The sequence below is a fragment of the Micromys minutus genome, assembly GCF_963924665.1.
Source record: "Micromys minutus genome assembly, chromosome: 17".
NCBI classification, from domain to species: Eukaryota; Metazoa; Chordata; class Mammalia; order Rodentia; family Muridae; genus Micromys; species Micromys minutus.
In genome coordinates this window covers 27,066,769-27,082,987 of record NC_137952.1, presented here as the reverse complement: position 1 = coordinate 27,082,987, position 16,219 = coordinate 27,066,769, and the positions used below count along the sequence as shown (strand labels likewise).

Genomic DNA, 16,219 nt, shown 5'->3' with positions numbered 1-16,219 from the left:
TCCTACATTCTGGGCACTAGAACTCAGAGCAGCTGTAGTTACCTGTACAGTTGGGGTCTGTTTACACTGGCATGGAAGGACTTACACTAGGTTAAGGGAGGAAGAGGCATTTTTCCATTTCTTTAGTGGTGCAAACCCTGATGAAGCTCAGTGAGGTGGGTATACACCCACACATATGCACGGGTGTGCTTGCCTGCACATAATACAGACCTGACAGTGGAAGTGAGGAAGACTAGTGAGGAAGGGGACCGGTTCGAGGCAGAGGGAGAGGAGGTTAGCATGACCGGAGGAACCATGTTACATGTAATGCATGCTAATAAAAAACACTTGGAGGAAGAATTAATGGCTTAGAATCCTGACAAGGCATTGGGGACTTCTAGAAAATTCTTTCAACAACTAGGAAGGGAATGGCTGAGGAAGCATTAGTAAGACTGGCTAGTGTGAGAATTTGTGCCCCAAGGTGTCAAAATTGGATGAATTCCGTGAGCAGCAGCGCCACCTGCTGGCCAGAGGGAAGAATAGCTCCAGGATTTAGGAGGAGGGACTTTAATTTCATAGTATAGTCAGAGGATAGAAGCAAACAAGTAAAACTTGATTGTCCTGTCTCAATCCCAGGTGAAGGACCTTGTGCCAAGGCTTGAAGGCTTGCAGGGAGGGCCCAGGAGGTCTTGTTTTTTTTTTTGGAGATAGGGTCATACTATGTGGCCTAAGCCAACCTAGACACCACCTCATAGAGATCAGCCTGCTCTATGCCACCACACCTGGTGTAGGCGACCTTCTTGTGGCATTCTATCCCTTCTTGGGGTCACATCCTGTTAGCTTTAGCATCAACACAAAGCCATCAAATCCAGAAGCACCACTGTAGTGCAATTTAATGCTCTCCACTTGTTGCTGTTTCCCCTGGGTGTGCTCTCGGCCTCAGAGCACCCTGACGCTGGAGCCCCAGGGTCACATTAGCATCTCCACGTGCCTACCCTCAGTACCACCCTCTCCATAAGTGCCTAGGATCTGGAAGTCTGCCTGCTTGCTCCTGGGTCACCTGGTTGCAGTCCAGAGGCTGTGGAGTAAGGAAATAAGGACAGCGGGCTCCTCGGTGCAGGTGATCATGTCGGTTATAACAAGCGAGGAACGGTTAGGTGTAGTGGGTTAAGAGGATCACGGCTGATCTCACCAGCTCTGGCTGCCCCGGGGAGTAGCAGCCGTAAGACAAGTCTGAAGCACGGCTCGCAAAACACAGAACATGTCCACACCTGAAACCTCGGGGCTGAAGCCTGGCCACAGCACCCTCGCAATCACAGACCTGGCAATCTCAGGGACTGAACAACAAGGGCATGGCCTTCCCAGGAGAATCTGGCAGCTGTATCCCTGTCTGTCCACCCACACTGGGACACTTCCTACAGCCAGCTGAGGTATTCCTCCTCATAGTGCTGGGGGTCGATGAAGGGCCGGTCAATAGAGCGTATCATCAGCTCACCACAGTACACACATTCAGCAGCCACCAGTTCATCTAGGTCGGCCTTGAGCTGTTCCCTGCTGGGCCCCACAGCTGCAGCCCCAGCCTCGGCCTCCTTGGCCTTCACAGAGCCTTTGGTCAGAGGAGGCGCAGCCCCAAGCTTGCGCTGCAGTTCCTCAAGCCTGGCCTGCTTGTAGGCAGGAAGGCCAGGCCTCACGGCCTGCAGGAGACAGTCAGCGTGAAACATGTGGCCGCAGAGAAACAGGTAAAAGGGTCGGTTGAGCAAAGGGAAGTCACAGGTGGAGCATTTGTTCTGGGGCTCCACGGTGCCATAGCGTCCTCGGAGCTCCTGCAAGTCCCGTCGGATACGCTGGGCACTGGCTGTGGCTTCCTCCATCTCCTGCTGCAGCTCCTGGATATGATGGTTGTAGGCCTTCAGTGAACTACAGATTGCCTCCTTGAAGTGGTCGATGGTGACAAAGTCAGGAAAGAAGGGCAGCACATCCTCAATCTTGAGCAAGGGGCAGCTGGCCAAACAGGCCATGGCTGTTTGTACGTCTTCCTCCTCCTGCACCACATGCCGAGCAATCTTGAGCCATAGTTTCTTTCGAAGTTCCTCATCCTCCTCCGGCAAGTCTGCGCACTGCTTGGCCAGGTCCACATCCACCTGAGGGGAAACCACGGTCAAGGTCAAGCCATGCTCCACCTAGGATCAGACTACTGGAAAGACAGACGCACAGAAAACTGGGCCTGAGGAAGGGCCTAAGCAGGATTCTCTGCACTCCTTCAGGTAGCAAGAGGCATAGCAGGCCTCCAATTTTAGTGAATGTGAAAAAATCAGCAGTAACGCCTAAGGCACGGTGGTGCACAACCATAATCCTAGCACTCAGGAGCTGGGAACAGGAATGCTGGAAAGTTTAACGCCAGCCGGGGCCATGGCAGACCCCGCCTCCAAGTAAAACAAGTTACATAGGGAACTATTTGAGCTCTTAGGGCAATGTTCTAAATCCTGGGTTAAGGCTCAGACTGGGGCTAGCCAGGGCTACACAGTGATTTCCAGGTCAGTTGGGGGTTCATAAGGAGTGAGACCCTGTTTCAAAAGCACAAACAGGCCTGGGAATGTGGCTGTGGTTAAGAGTACTTGTTGTACATCGTCAGTTCAGATCGCAGGCAGGCACTAGCCTCACCTCCCCCGACCTTTCACGCTCTTTTAAGTTATTCCTCTCCAGGTCTCGCTCCAGGATAAGGTCAAGACTTACCTGCAGGGCCAGGTCCACAGCCTCCTCATACAGCTCCAACACCTTATAGACGTGGACACAGGCGCGGTGGTGGCCGTGCTCAGCACAAAGTCGAAGTGCGTATTTGAGATCATAATGTACACGGTGCGGGCTGGCCCCGGCTTGTTCCAGGTAGGCCAGAAGTGAAGCTGGCTGGCCACGGGCATACAGGGACAGCAGGTAGTTGTGAATGGCCTGCTCGGTCTCACCAAGCACATTCACGCAGAATTCCATATAGCGGATGGCTTGGCTCACCTGCTGCGCTTCACCACCCTGGCTGTAGTTCACCAGGGCAGGAATGAGCTGCCGAGCATCTAGCCGGCTGCCCATCTCAATCCAGGCATCTACTAGCTGGCGGGGGATATGTCGGATGAGGATGGGTGAGAATTTGTAGAAGAGCTGGGGGTCACGGTGGCGGGCAAGCACTGCCAGGGCCTCCTCGTAGGCCTCGTGCTGGCAGTGGTGTGCGACCACCCGTTCATAGTCCTGCATGATCACTGCAAAATACACCATGTGCTCTGTGTCCCCGTGGCTGGCGAGCAGCTCATGGATTGAGGCCCGGCTGGCAAAGAGCCACTCTTTGTGCCGAGGGCTACTGAGGAAGGTACGGAAGCACTCCCGTGTATCCCGGTAGAGATTCAGAGCATCTGGGTCACCCTGCAGGGCACCGAGCCGGCTCAGGTAGAGCTCTGTCAGCCAAGTGGTCAGTAGTGTGGCCTGGGTACGCTCAGTCGGCTTCAAGCCGGCCAGTTTCCGCTGCAGAAACTCGGCCAGTGCCTCTTCTTGCCGGGCCTCCAAAAACTTGAGGGCAATCTCCTCAAAATAGCTCTGGGTCAGAGCATAGCAGCGGGCGCTCTCCAGGTAGCGGTGCTGGCGGAAGCAGAAATCGGCCTCTCGGGCCAGGACTGTGTCCAGGCAGTCAGGCCGCTCTCGACAGTACTCCTTGGCCAGGTCAAAGCGGTTCATGTCCAGGTAAGTACGCCAGACATCCCGAGCCTCACGCTGCACATGGTACCGAAAGACCGCACGCTCAGTGTAGGCCCATAGGTGACCTGTGGACGAGTCCTTCACCATGTGCCTCAGTGGCCCAAACTTCTCCAGGAAGTGATCCCGGAGCACCACCTGCCCTGTTAGTGTACACACGGCCTCCACCCGGTCTGCCAGCAGCAGTAGGAAATGGAACTGGGTCAGGACGATGGCTAAGGGTGGATTGGGCCCAGGACCAACCCCTTCTGGGTATTCCCACACCCTCTCCTCACTTAGCAGGGAGTCAGGACGCCCGCAGTCCAGTGAGCCATACAGCACACCATCTCCCATCATCCAGGCGAAGGCGCGAGGTGCAGAGCGTAACTTAGGGGTATAGAAAGCCAACTCACTATACCCCAAGTTGCTAGGAAACTCACGGAATGGGGGCGGGTGGTCTGTATAGGCAGCGAAGAGGCCCGAGAAGCCTTGGGTTTCAGCATCTTCTACTGCTCGGCCTATGAACTGGAAGAGGCGCTGCCGAGTGGTGGCAATGACAAAGCCTCGTCCGTCAGGGCCACGCTCAGCCTCAAGGGAGCACACAGGTGCTGGACCCCCTTCTTCATTTAGCACGTACAGTGGGCGGAAGTAGAGATCCGGGGCAGCGCCAAAGAGGCCGCCTTCGTTAGCGGAGAGCTCTGCTTCAAAGATCTGCCCTTGAGCTGTGCCGACCAGGATGGGGCCGGTGCAGTTCTCGGTGCCCAGTGCTTTGTTCCAGCCCACGCTCTCCACCAGCTGCCCCTTCCAGCGAGCCAGAGGCCGGGCCTTCTGTCCATTGCGGTTCATGTAAAGGACCTCGGTGCTGCTCAGAGCGACCAGCAGATGAGAGCCTGCAGCGGATGGAAATGGCGCCTGAGTGGATCTTGCTTCTCCCTCCCTGTTCAGATCCCACCCATGTAGGTAGTGATTCTCATAAGAACCCTCCTCAGAGCTCCAAAGCCACTTACCAGTATGGTCCAGGAACATCTTGTGGACTTTGGCATCATCCTTGCGCCCTAGTTCCACGCGGTTCGGTTCACTTGCCTTGCCCAAGTCAATGCTGTGAGGGCAAGAGTTACAATGTCACTCTCTGGTGCAGGAGCCTATGGTTGGCTGCCACCTGGGCACGGGGTCCTCTGCATGAATTTATGTGCTCTTAAGCACTGAGCCATCTCTCTGTCACTTGTGAAATTCCCTTTTAGATCACAGACTTGAAAGTCTAAGTCTACATAGACACAAAAAGATTTATTTATTTTTATTTATGTATATGTCTTTATGTGAATGGATGCCACACGTGGTGGTGCCGGCAGAGGGAGGAGTCAGATTTCCTGAAAATGAAGTTACAGGCCCAACCTGAGTTCAGGAATAAAACTCAGTCCGGAAGAGCAGTGAGACTCCTAACCACTAAGCCATCTCTCCTACCCAAAAAATTTAAAAAAAAAAAAAGGGATTTATTTATATATAAGTACACTGTAGCTGTCTTCAGACACACCAGAAGAGGACATCAGATCCCATTACAGATGGTTGTGAGCCACCATGTGGTTGCTGGGAATTGAACTCAGGACCTCTGGAAGAGCAGTCAGTGCTCTTAATCACTAAGCCATCTCTCGAGTCCTCAAAAATTTTTAATACAATCTCAAGAACTATAAACTTTATCAAGAACCCTCAGTATGGTCTGAAGAGATCGCTCATCAGCCAAAAGCATGCATGCACCGCTCTGACAGAAGACAAGAGTTCAATTCCCAGCAGCCATGTTGGGTGACTCACAACTGCCTAACTCCAACCCCAGGAAATCTGCACTGGTGCCTATATTTGCTTGTAAGTATCAACATGCCTGGAGTATTTAAAAAGTAATAAAACAAATATTTAAAAAATGCTTAGCTCTAGGAACTCTCTTACTTCTTTCTGAGAATCACAATGAAGTAGTGTTACCCCAAGTGCTGAGGACAGAAGGGAACAAGGACAGTGGGTTGACAGTCACTAATTAGCAAACCTCAGTAAAACCTGGTATCTCAGTCTTCACTGTAACCCCGAAAGGTGTCTAGTTTCAGTAATGGCTTCCTTTGGGGATTCTTTCCAAGGGAGACCCAGGAAGATGGCTCAGTGGGTAAAGTGCCAGGGTTAAAGACATACACCACCACCACCCAGATAGATTTATGCAATAAAGGATCATATCTGCATGTGTGTGCATGCGTGTGTAGGCACATGTGCCACTGTGTGAAAGTTGAGGGCAGAGGGCAACTTGCAGGAACCAGTTTTAACTGGTTTAACGGGTCTAAGGGTCTGAGGACTGTAACTTAGGAGGTCAGGCGGGGTGCAGGCCCCTTACCTATAAGTCACTGTACCTGTCTGGATGTTTTAAATCTCAAGGAACTGACAGCTTCACTTTTCAGAAGTCGTGCAGGTGTGCCACCATAAGTGGCAGTTGTTTATTTTGTTAATCATCCTTCAGATGGTGGAACTAAAACCCAGGACCTCGGTGTGCCAGACCCAACAGCCCATCTCCCTGTGCCTTTGCCAGTGCTGTTTATGACTAGATTTAAACTTTACCATCTTCATGGGTTTTAACAATGTCTCTACACATCTATAGCTCTAGTACTTGAGTGGTGGAGGTGGATGGTTAAGGAGTTGAAGCCTTGAGTTACAGAAGACCCTGTCTCCAAAACAAAAAGAACACAAAGCTATTTGCGATGGAGATGTGCATGAATGGGAGTGCTTTCCTAGTGAGAACAAAGACCTAGGTTCGGATAAACAACTAAAGCATCTGATTATTACCATTTTGACTTCTTTGTTTGCTTGTTTGATTTTTGAGAGGGTATCTTTGTGTAGCCCTGGCTGTATTGGAACTTACTAGTCTTGAAATCACAGAGTTCTGCCTACCCCTGCTGGGATTAAAGGCATGCACTACTGCTGCCTGGCCTAGTGTATGAAAGTTTCACCTGCATGCATGTCTGTGTACCGATAGTTGTGAGTCACCATGTGGACACTGGATTGAACTCAGGGCCTCCCTAAGAGCAACCAGTGCTCTTAACTGCTGAGCTCTCTCTAAATCTCATGTAAACCCACATGGCCTTGATCTTACTGCGTAGCCTAGGGTGGCTCTGAATTTCTAATCCTGCTGCCTCCACTCCCAAAGTATAAATACGTTTCTGGGACTGGTGAGATGATCCAGCAGGTAGAGGCTCTTGCCACCACAACTGATGTCTGAGTTTGATCCCTGGGCCTCATGTGGTAGAAGGAGGTAAAGAGGCTGGAGAGATGTCTCATTGGCTAAGAGCATTTAACTCTTTTTTTGTTTGTTTTGTTTTTTTTTTTGTTTCAAGACAGAGTTTCTCTGTACTCTGGCTGACCTAGAACTAGCTCTGTATATCAGTCTGGCCTTAAACTCACAGAAATCCACCTGCCTCTGCCTGACAAGTGCTGGGAGTTAAAAGAGTGTACTACTTAGAATAATATAATTTAAATATTCATCTTAAGGGGCCTCCCACTGGATCCAGAGCTCACCAACTTGGCCAGACTGGCTAGCCTGCAAGTTCCTGGGACTCACTTGTCTCTAATGCACTCCAGAGCTGGGGTTACACACTTTGCCAAGTGCAGCTTTTTACATGGGCTCTGGGGATCTGAAGGTGAGTTCTCATGCTTACAAAGCAAGCACTTTACTGGCTGAACCCACCCCTGAAGTTCTTGCTGGTGCACTGCTTGTGGGTTTTGTTTATGGTCCCCTTTCTTACAAGTTTCTAAGAGGTTTGTTTGTTTCTTTTTTGTTTGTTTTTCTGAGACAGGGTCTCACTATGCAGCACAGTGAAACCTTTGCCAGCCTCCTGAGTGCTAACACAGTGCATGTGCCACACACTTAACTCTGATTGTTTAAAACAGGGTCTTCCATGGCCCAGGCTGGCCTCAAAAGTACTAGGAAGTCAAGGATGACCTTGAACTTCAGATCCTCCTGCCTCCACCTCCCAAGCACTTCGTACCACCATATCCAGCTTCTGCTAGGTTGAGTATCTAATCAAGGACTAAGCACACTCTGCAAGTACTTCCAGCCCCAGTCTCACTTATCTGCATCATTTTATTTAGCAGTGCTTGGAATCAAGCCCAAGGCCTCAGGAATGTCAGATATTCTATCACTGGACCTCACACCCAACACCAGTTGTTACAACAACTATTCATTCTGGGGTTCATCACTGTGAGACAGAGATCTAACTGTTTCATTTCAGATGGCTTATCCCAAATGATAAAAAATTGTGTCAACCCTTTTGTCAGCTAGTAGATATACTCCAGGATTCCAGACTGTTCCAATGATCTATGTGACTAACACTGGGGCAGGGTGGGGGGCTGGGGGGAAGACCACCTTTCACTGTTGAAAGACTGGAATAATTAGCTGATTCATTCAAGACCAAGATTAACAGCATAGCTGGAATCTGAACATAGGTCTCCCTGATATTTAACCACCACATTGGTTCTCTTTGGGAAGGAATTGTGTATCTCCTGAAGAGCTATTGTTTCACTTGCTAAGTATGGATAAAGACCCTAGTCACTTAAAAGTCTCCAAATGTATTACCGGAGCAGTGTATCCTTGCCCAGGCTCATGCAGAGCTGATTGCAGGAAACAACAAGGCTGGTGATTCGCTCGGAGGGAGTGAAGTCAATCCGCTGCTTTGTGAAGATAGGCACCTCCTTCTCCAGGTGGGCATTTACATACCCTGTAAGTTTGGAATGAAGAAAACAATTGGCACCCAGAGAAGGGGATGGGGCAGCCCAGAAAACCCAGAGAAACCACAGTGTTGGCCGATACTTCTGTGTCCCAAGTATACTCCCACCCACAGGATATTGGTTCAATATGAAATAATTTTCTGGTTGTCTTTATGGAAAGCGTCCTGGGCTCTTCTCACACTTGCGACAGTAGTGAGGGATTGGTTCTCTGAACCTGAAACCAGGTTGTATCATGATTTACACGTTCCCAGTCGTAATGGGGGGGATCGGTAAGGGGAAGATGGTGTCAGCACAAGAGAACTAAAGCTGTCCCTTCCTCCCTATCCACACAGTATGGCTCAGTCAGTCTCCATCGTTTGTAGGGAGTTCTGGGAGTCCAATCCCATCGGTACTGTTCATAGGCTGCAGCTGCTTTACCCTGGGCCAATCATCTCCATTTTCCCTGTTCAGTGACAAAATTCTCTTTAGGATTGAACTTCCTTCACCTATAACATTCACGTTCCACCAAGTTCTGTGCTCATTCCGCTGCCTTCTCTGCTAACTCCAGACGAAGTCTGGTGGGAAAACACACACACACACACACAACCACACAACAAAAACTAAAACAATACAAAAAACAAAACCATAGAGCCAGATATTGGAACCTATTTTCAGTTCTTCCAAGAGTCAAACTGCAGCCCGGTACCGGTAGACAAGTGTTATAGCAAGTACTTCCTTATCTAAGCCCAAGTTCCCTCTTTTGAAGGACCTCAGTCTTAGGCCTAGATCACGCGGCTGCTCCTGTGGATCTTTCAAACTTCGACCACTGACAAGTTGGTCAAGTCAAGGGAGGCCCTGGGGCTTGGATCCTAAACACACGCCGCAAGCTCTAGAGCTTCCCTCCCCCATAAATGCTAGAATAACAGAAAGGCGGCCTCTTTTAACTTACCAGAATGGGGGATGCCCACGCTAGGGCAACCAGTCTGCAAGACGGCCGAGCGGGACAATGAGTCCTCATACTCATCCAGTATGGACGCCATGGTTATCAAACTCTGGGCCTTTGGTCTGGGGCCTAGGGGGAGTTCACAACTGGGACCCCGGTCGTCCTGGATTTGCAAGCTGTGCTCACCACAGCGTCTGACAGATCCTGAGAACCTTTCACAAACTCTGAGGCCTTTTTCGCTTTGCTTTTTTCTGTATAGGAAGAGACGATCGAGAAGCCCTCACTAGAATACGGCGCAGTTCTGCACCCCAGCTCCAGTCCCAAGAGACTACAGGTTCCCCTTAGCAGATCCCAAGTGATCACAACCTCGCCCCGGCAGCTCAGCTGACTCCCGCCCCCGTGACGCGTGCTTATGACGTACTTCCGGGATCCAGTAACTGGAGCCCTGGGCGTTGGAGCCTCCACGAGGAGGCGTTGTCCGAGACTCGGGGCGGCTGGGGCGGAGCCAGCACTGAGCCGCGAGCAGCCGGAGCACTTGCCGGCGACCCTACTGCAGTTCCTCGTCTTGGCGCTAAGGGGCAGCCCGGGATTTCCTTGCGGCGTCCAGTAGCAGGCTTCCAAAGCCCAGACTTCACTCCCTCAGATTGTCACTTAAAGACCAGCTGTGCTCTATCTGCTGCACCATCTCCTGTTCCTCGTTCACATTGCTGCCTCTGTCCATCTTCATAAGCACAGGCAGAACAGTCTTAGCGTCCCTTCTTCCATACCAGGGACACCACTAGCTTCCAGAGAAAGTAGCGGAATCAGCAGTGTTGCTCAATGGTGCATAGGCACCTTGTCCAGCGGGTATAAGACTTGGATTTTTTTTTTTTTTCTACACAAAAAGAAAACCATACAAAATTTAATCTCCAGGAGTGGGAAGGCTGAGGCAGGAGGGATTACTAAGGATTAGGCTACAGGTGAGATGCCCCCCTCCATAAAACAAAACAGGAAGAAAGAAATTGACAATGCAGCAGAGCTGATACTGTTGCCAAGTGCCAGGTTATGTAAGCTGCCTCATAGTGGCTCCTTAATATAGGGGGAGAGGCAAGGGTCACCAGGAAAACTGAAGCACAGACTGCTTCCAGGTACTCGATCAGTTGAATAATGCTGACTGTTCTTGTCTAGCATGTGGGAAGCCTTGGGATCAAGCCCTAGTGTCAGAAAAGAAAAGGACATTACATATGGTTATCAGGAAAATCACAAAAACCTATAAGCCGTGTGATGCTTGGGGGTGAAGAGAAGGGCAGTAGAGAAAGTGGGACTGGCCTTGGCAGATTGTGGAAGCTGTTGCATGGTCCGTTGGAAGACATACCTGAGGATAAGATCTGATGTTGGCACTAGAAAGATAGCAGGTGTCTGAAAGGGACATGAGAGCTGAGGCAGAGGACAGGCCTTAAGTATCCAACCATAATGGGCTGGAGAGATGGCTCAGTGGTTAAGAGCACTGACTGTTCTTCCAAGAGGTCCTGAGTTCAATTCCCAGAAACCACAAGGTGGCTCACAACCATCTGTAATGAGATCTGATGCCCTCTTCTAGTGTGCTTGAAGACACCTACAGTGTACTCACATAAAATAAATAAATAAATCTTTTTTTAAAAGTATCCAACTGTGAGAGGGCTGGGAAGATATGGGGCTGGGAAGAGGAGAGAGGACTGGCTTGGGAAGATGGGAAAACATCTCAAAGGAAGGCACCATAGACTTAGGGACAGGTGAGATGTGGTAGATGAAGGAAGAACGTGGGGACAGCTGGATAGTGGCACTGAAACTTGTGTTAGGGACAAAGGAGGAGCTGAGTGAGATGGGATGGAGGTCACATGATTGATCAAGCTCAGAGAACTTATAGGGAACTTAGTGGGGAAACCCCAGCATTACCAGTACCCTGTCCCAGGGTGGACACCAATAACTCACTAGTAAATGTTTACTAGACATTTGCATAAATGAACTCTCTGATGTCTCAGTTTCTACATTAAAAATTATTTTTAGAATTATTTAATGTATATATATGTGTGTATATATATATATATGTATGTATGTATGTATACTGTAGCTGTCCTCAGACACACCAGAAGAGGGCATCAGATTTCATTATAGATGGTTATGAGCCACCATGTGGTTGCTGGGAATTGAACTCACGACCTCTCTTAACCACTGAGCCATCTCTCCAGCCCAGTTTCTACATCTTTATGAAATGAGAAAAATTTCTTAATAGTGTGCATACAGTTGGATGTTAAACGAATCGCTGGGTGCTAAGTTTGTGTTTAGACATTACTAGTATCTAATAGTGAATTATTAACTGAATTCAAATAGAATTCAAATAGACCAGAAGAATCAAACCCAACGCCGCATAAATACTATGTGAGTGCTACATTACAGGCTATATCCTCAGCCTTGGATTTTCTGTTGAATTGAAAAGGTTTAGATTTTAATGAAATGGGAGGTTGTAGATCTAGCCTACTTGGCAGACAACAGGGTTTCAAAGGATGAGCACACATAGAACTAGGTGTGGTGCTGATAGTCCCAGCAGTCAGGAAGTGGGAACAGGGGGTTAGAAAGTCAAAGTTATAAGAGAATAAGAGAGGCGGGAGACATATTTTGGCAGCAAACATATTAAAAGATTGAAACAATACGAGGATTAGCATAGCCCCTGTGCTTGCAAATTCTTGAAATAGTCCATATTAAGAAAAAGAAAAAAAGGTAAAAAAAATTTAAAGAGGAAAAACAGTTCATCTTGGACAACGAAAACAAAGTAGAGGCTAGCCTGGGCTGCATGAAGCCTTATTTCAAAAACAGGAGGAGCTGAGGAAGGAGTCCCAGCAGCCACATTAAGGCAGGTATCTGGCAGGGTATGAAGATACACTCCTTTGACCCTAGCACTGGGGAAGCAGGATGATTAAAACCACAGCAAAGCAGGCATCTGAAACCCCAGCGCTGTTGTGAGACTGGACAGGAGACTCTCCAGCACTGACTGACCAGCTGATCCAACCTAACAATGAGTGAGCCTCAGGCTCTGTGAGAAATCTGTTTAAAAAGAGTTGCCAGGCAGCAGTGGGACACATGTTTAATCCCACACAGGCAGATCTCTGTGAGTTCCAGGTCAGCCAGGGAAACCCTGTCCTGAAAAACCAAAAAAAAAAAAAAAAAAAAAAAAAAAAAGGTAGAGTCAGGCAACTCTCCATGAGTTCAAACTCAGTCTGGTCTACATAGTAAATTCCAGAGGTGCCGAGTTCCAATTCCCAGCAACCAGATGGTGGTAATCTGTAATGGGATCCAATGCCCCCTTCTGGTGTGTCTGAAATCAGATATAGTGTACTCGCATGCATAAAACAAAGTTCCCTGAGCCCGAAGTGCAGAGGGAGATTCATGCCCCAGCGCTGACAATAATAAGACTGGGCCCAAATGTCAGACTGTTAGTTAACAAGTAGGGACAAGAGATAACAATGGACTGATTACCTTCATATAGACCGAATTCTTTTTTATTTTAAACATATGCATTTTGTATATTTTGCTTTGGGGGACAGGGTCTTGTGTGTCCCAGGCAGACTTAGAAAGTACTGTGTAGCCCTGGAAGCCTGGAATGTACCAGGTCTCCATGAGGATGACCTTGCATTCCTGATGCTTCTGGGAGCTATGACATAATGTGTACTTCTGTGTCCGGTTCATTTGTTATTGCTGTTATTTGAGACAGGGTCTTACTCTGTACTCCTAAGCAAGCCTCAACCTCGTGACCGTTCTTTTCTCTTGGCCTCCTGAATGCTATGACTGCAAGTCTGGGCCACTAAACCAAACCTTAGACATAATTTTTTTAAAAATCAAAGCTGTGTGTTTAAAGATTTGTTTGTTTGTTTATTTATTTATTTATTTATTTATTTATTTATTTATTTATTTATTTATTATATATAAGTACATTGTTGCTGTCTTCAGACACACCAGAAGAGGGCATCAGATCTCATTACAGATGGTTGTGAGCCATGTAGTTGCTGGGATTTGAACTCAGGACCTCTGGAAGAGCAGTCAATGCTCTAACCACTGAGCCACCTCTCCAGCACCTATTATTTTCTTAAGTTTACTTTTCCTTCACCCAATTCTTTGTCACTTGTTTGTTTTTTGTTGTTTTAATTTAAACTAGAGGGCTGGTGAGATGGCTAAGCGGTTAAAAGCACTATTGCTCTTACAGAGAAATTGGGTTTGTTTCCTAGCACCAACATGGTGGTTCACAACTATCTGTAACTATCAGATCCAGGGGCATCTGAGCCAACGCATATACCTTCATCTGGGCAAAATACTCATACACAGTAAAATTAATTTAAAAAAGTAATTACATTTAAAAAGTAATTACATTATTGATGTCATGTCCATGAAGGTGAATGAGGGAATGTGTCACCGTGTGTATGTGGAGGTCAGAGGACAATTTGTACGGACACAATGTGAATTCCAGGGATTCAACTCAGGCTGGGAGCTTGGCATCAAGTGTCTTTACCCCCCTTTACCCAAGGACCTACCTTCAGGCCCTAGAATTTCTCTTCATCTGGATTACATAAGACAAAACTCTGAAAGTTACTTAACCTGACAAGTCTGTTTGATAGTTCTCAGGCAGGGTCTTGACCTCATCTGAGGAAACCAGCTTTGGCCAAGAAGCAGCTGCTGTAAGAGTCTGTTCTCACAGAGCACACTCTCTGTGTGGGCCCGTTCTAAACACTCCCACAAAATCAGCTCATCCTACAGTGTTAGGAAGTAGGCACTATTTATTTTCTCACTGGAGGGAGAGGCTTAAGATGGGGTCTCATATGAATTGGGCTATCTTCAAACTGACTGAGTAGTTAAGACTGACCTTGAACACCCAGCTCTTTAGCTTCTTCCTCCAGAGTGCTGGGAGTATAGGCCTGAACCATGTCTAGAGAAGGAGAGACTCTTCACCATCTTCAATATCCTTTTGCAGATACCTTGAGCACACAATGGCCCAGAATATGCAACACCTTTCCAAAGGGGAGGAGATGGAGTTAAATGAATGAATATGGGCCCAATGCAAGACTGAAACCCAGCAAGGCAAACTCCAAATCCTGTGACTCCGAGTCCAGGGCTTTAGTTGGCTCCACCCTTCTGGCTTTGCTTCCTACAGCATAATTCTCCCTCTTCAACTAATTCCATTCCCTGTACACTGCTCTCCCTAGCAGGTCCCCTTTAGCTCTGGTGTATCCAGCATCCTGTAGTTTCCATGGCTTCTTTTCAGAGCTCATGAGGGAAGAAGGAACCTCAACTGAGAAGCTGCTTCCCTCAGTGTGTCCTTAGAGCTGTGCATACTTGTGCAAGCCCTTAATGCCAGCATGTGGGAGTTTCACAACAGCCAGAGAGTTACACAGCGAGACCTTGTCTGGGAGGTTAGGGGGAGGGGGAAGAAAGCTGGAGAGCCATGGAGGGAAGCCAGTAAACAGTGTTCCTTCACAGCTTCAGTTCAGTTTTTGTCATGGACTCCCAGAGTGTTGAACTGTCACATGGATATATAAACCAGCTAAATCCTTTCTTCTTCGAGTTACTTTTGACCATGGCGTTTATTCAAGCAATAGAAAGCAAACTAGAGGGGCTGGAGAGATGGCTCAATGGTTAAGAGCACTGACTGCTCTTCCAGAGGTCCTGAGTTCAAATCCACAGCAACCACATGGTGGCTCACAACTATCCGTAGTGAGATCTGATGCCCTTTTCCAGTGTGTCTGAAGACAGCTACAGTGTGCTCTAAATAAGTAAATCTTTTTTTTTTTTTTAAAGAAAGAAAGCAAACTAGAACATAGGCCCTCTTTTATAATGTTACTGATTTTCAGGCTGGAGATATGCCTCAGTAGAGTGTGTGAAAGTGGACCCTGCATCATGCATCTGGAATTCCAGTGCTGCTGTGCAGATGGAGACCAGCAGGCCCCTGGAGTTCCCAGCCCAGACGGTCAGTGAGCTCCAGGTTCAGTGAGAGTATTTGTTTCAATAAATAAATAAATGAGGTTGAGAGTAATAAACAAGACACCCAACACTGACCTCTGGCCTACACACAGGTGCACACACACCTACCTGCATGCATGTGTGCACACACCCACATGAACACATATATACAATACACACATACTGCTTAGTTACTTTCTCACCATCACCATCACATAAGAACACATGTTTTACTGTTTACCCCAGAGATCTGAATGGACTCCAATAGAAACAGATCATGGTTCAAGAGATGTCGGGCCAGTGGAGCCAGTCTGTAAGGGAGAAGCAATTACAGATTTGGCTGTTCTGTAGCTTGGCTGTTTGGCCAAATGCCTGTGTCATCAAAGAAGTTGTGACTGCTAGTCTCATCACCATTTGGCAACCCATCACCATTCACATATTACATCGATGATGGTAAATGCCTGTCAGGTGGGATGTAGTTGTTCTGTAAAGGAGTCTCTCCAGAATTTTCCCTATGCTCAAGTTGCTTACATGTTAATAAAGACATGAGGTAGGCTCACTGGAAACATGGAGTGACCTCTAAATTAGTGAAATCGACAAAGGGCCGTTCATAATCCTGCAATTCAGCATTAAAAACAAAAACCAGGGCTGGAGAGATGGTGGCTCAGTGGTTAAGAGCACTGACTGCTCTTCCAGAGGTCCTGAGTTCAATTTCCCAGCAACCACATGGTGGCTCACAACCATCTGTAATGGGATCTGATGCCCTCTTCTGTCTGGAGACAGCACATACATGAAATAAATAATTCTTTAAAAAAAAAAAAAACATAAAAGCAAAAACACACGTGTTGTGGGACATTTCCTCTCTTTGCTTCTTCTTTTTAAAGATTT

At 47.9% G+C, this 16,219-nt stretch overlaps 1 protein-coding gene across 1 annotated transcript; it reads right to left on the bottom strand.

Annotated features, from left to right (window-relative positions):
* Positions 1-564: 564 nt before the first annotated feature.
* On the bottom strand, positions 565-9,718 carry VPS18 (VPS18 core subunit of CORVET and HOPS complexes). Its single transcript, XM_080930821.1, has 5 exons — positions 9,374-9,718; positions 8,294-8,435; positions 4,701-4,792; positions 2,713-4,583; positions 565-2,120 (listed from the first exon to the last, which is right to left on the bottom strand). The coding sequence occupies exons 1-5, from the start codon at positions 9,462-9,464 to the stop codon at positions 1,395-1,397; spliced, it is 2,922 nt and encodes a 973-aa protein (XP_080786947.1). The 5' UTR covers positions 9,465-9,718; the 3' UTR covers positions 565-1,394.
* Positions 9,719-16,219: the final 6,501 nt, after the last annotated feature.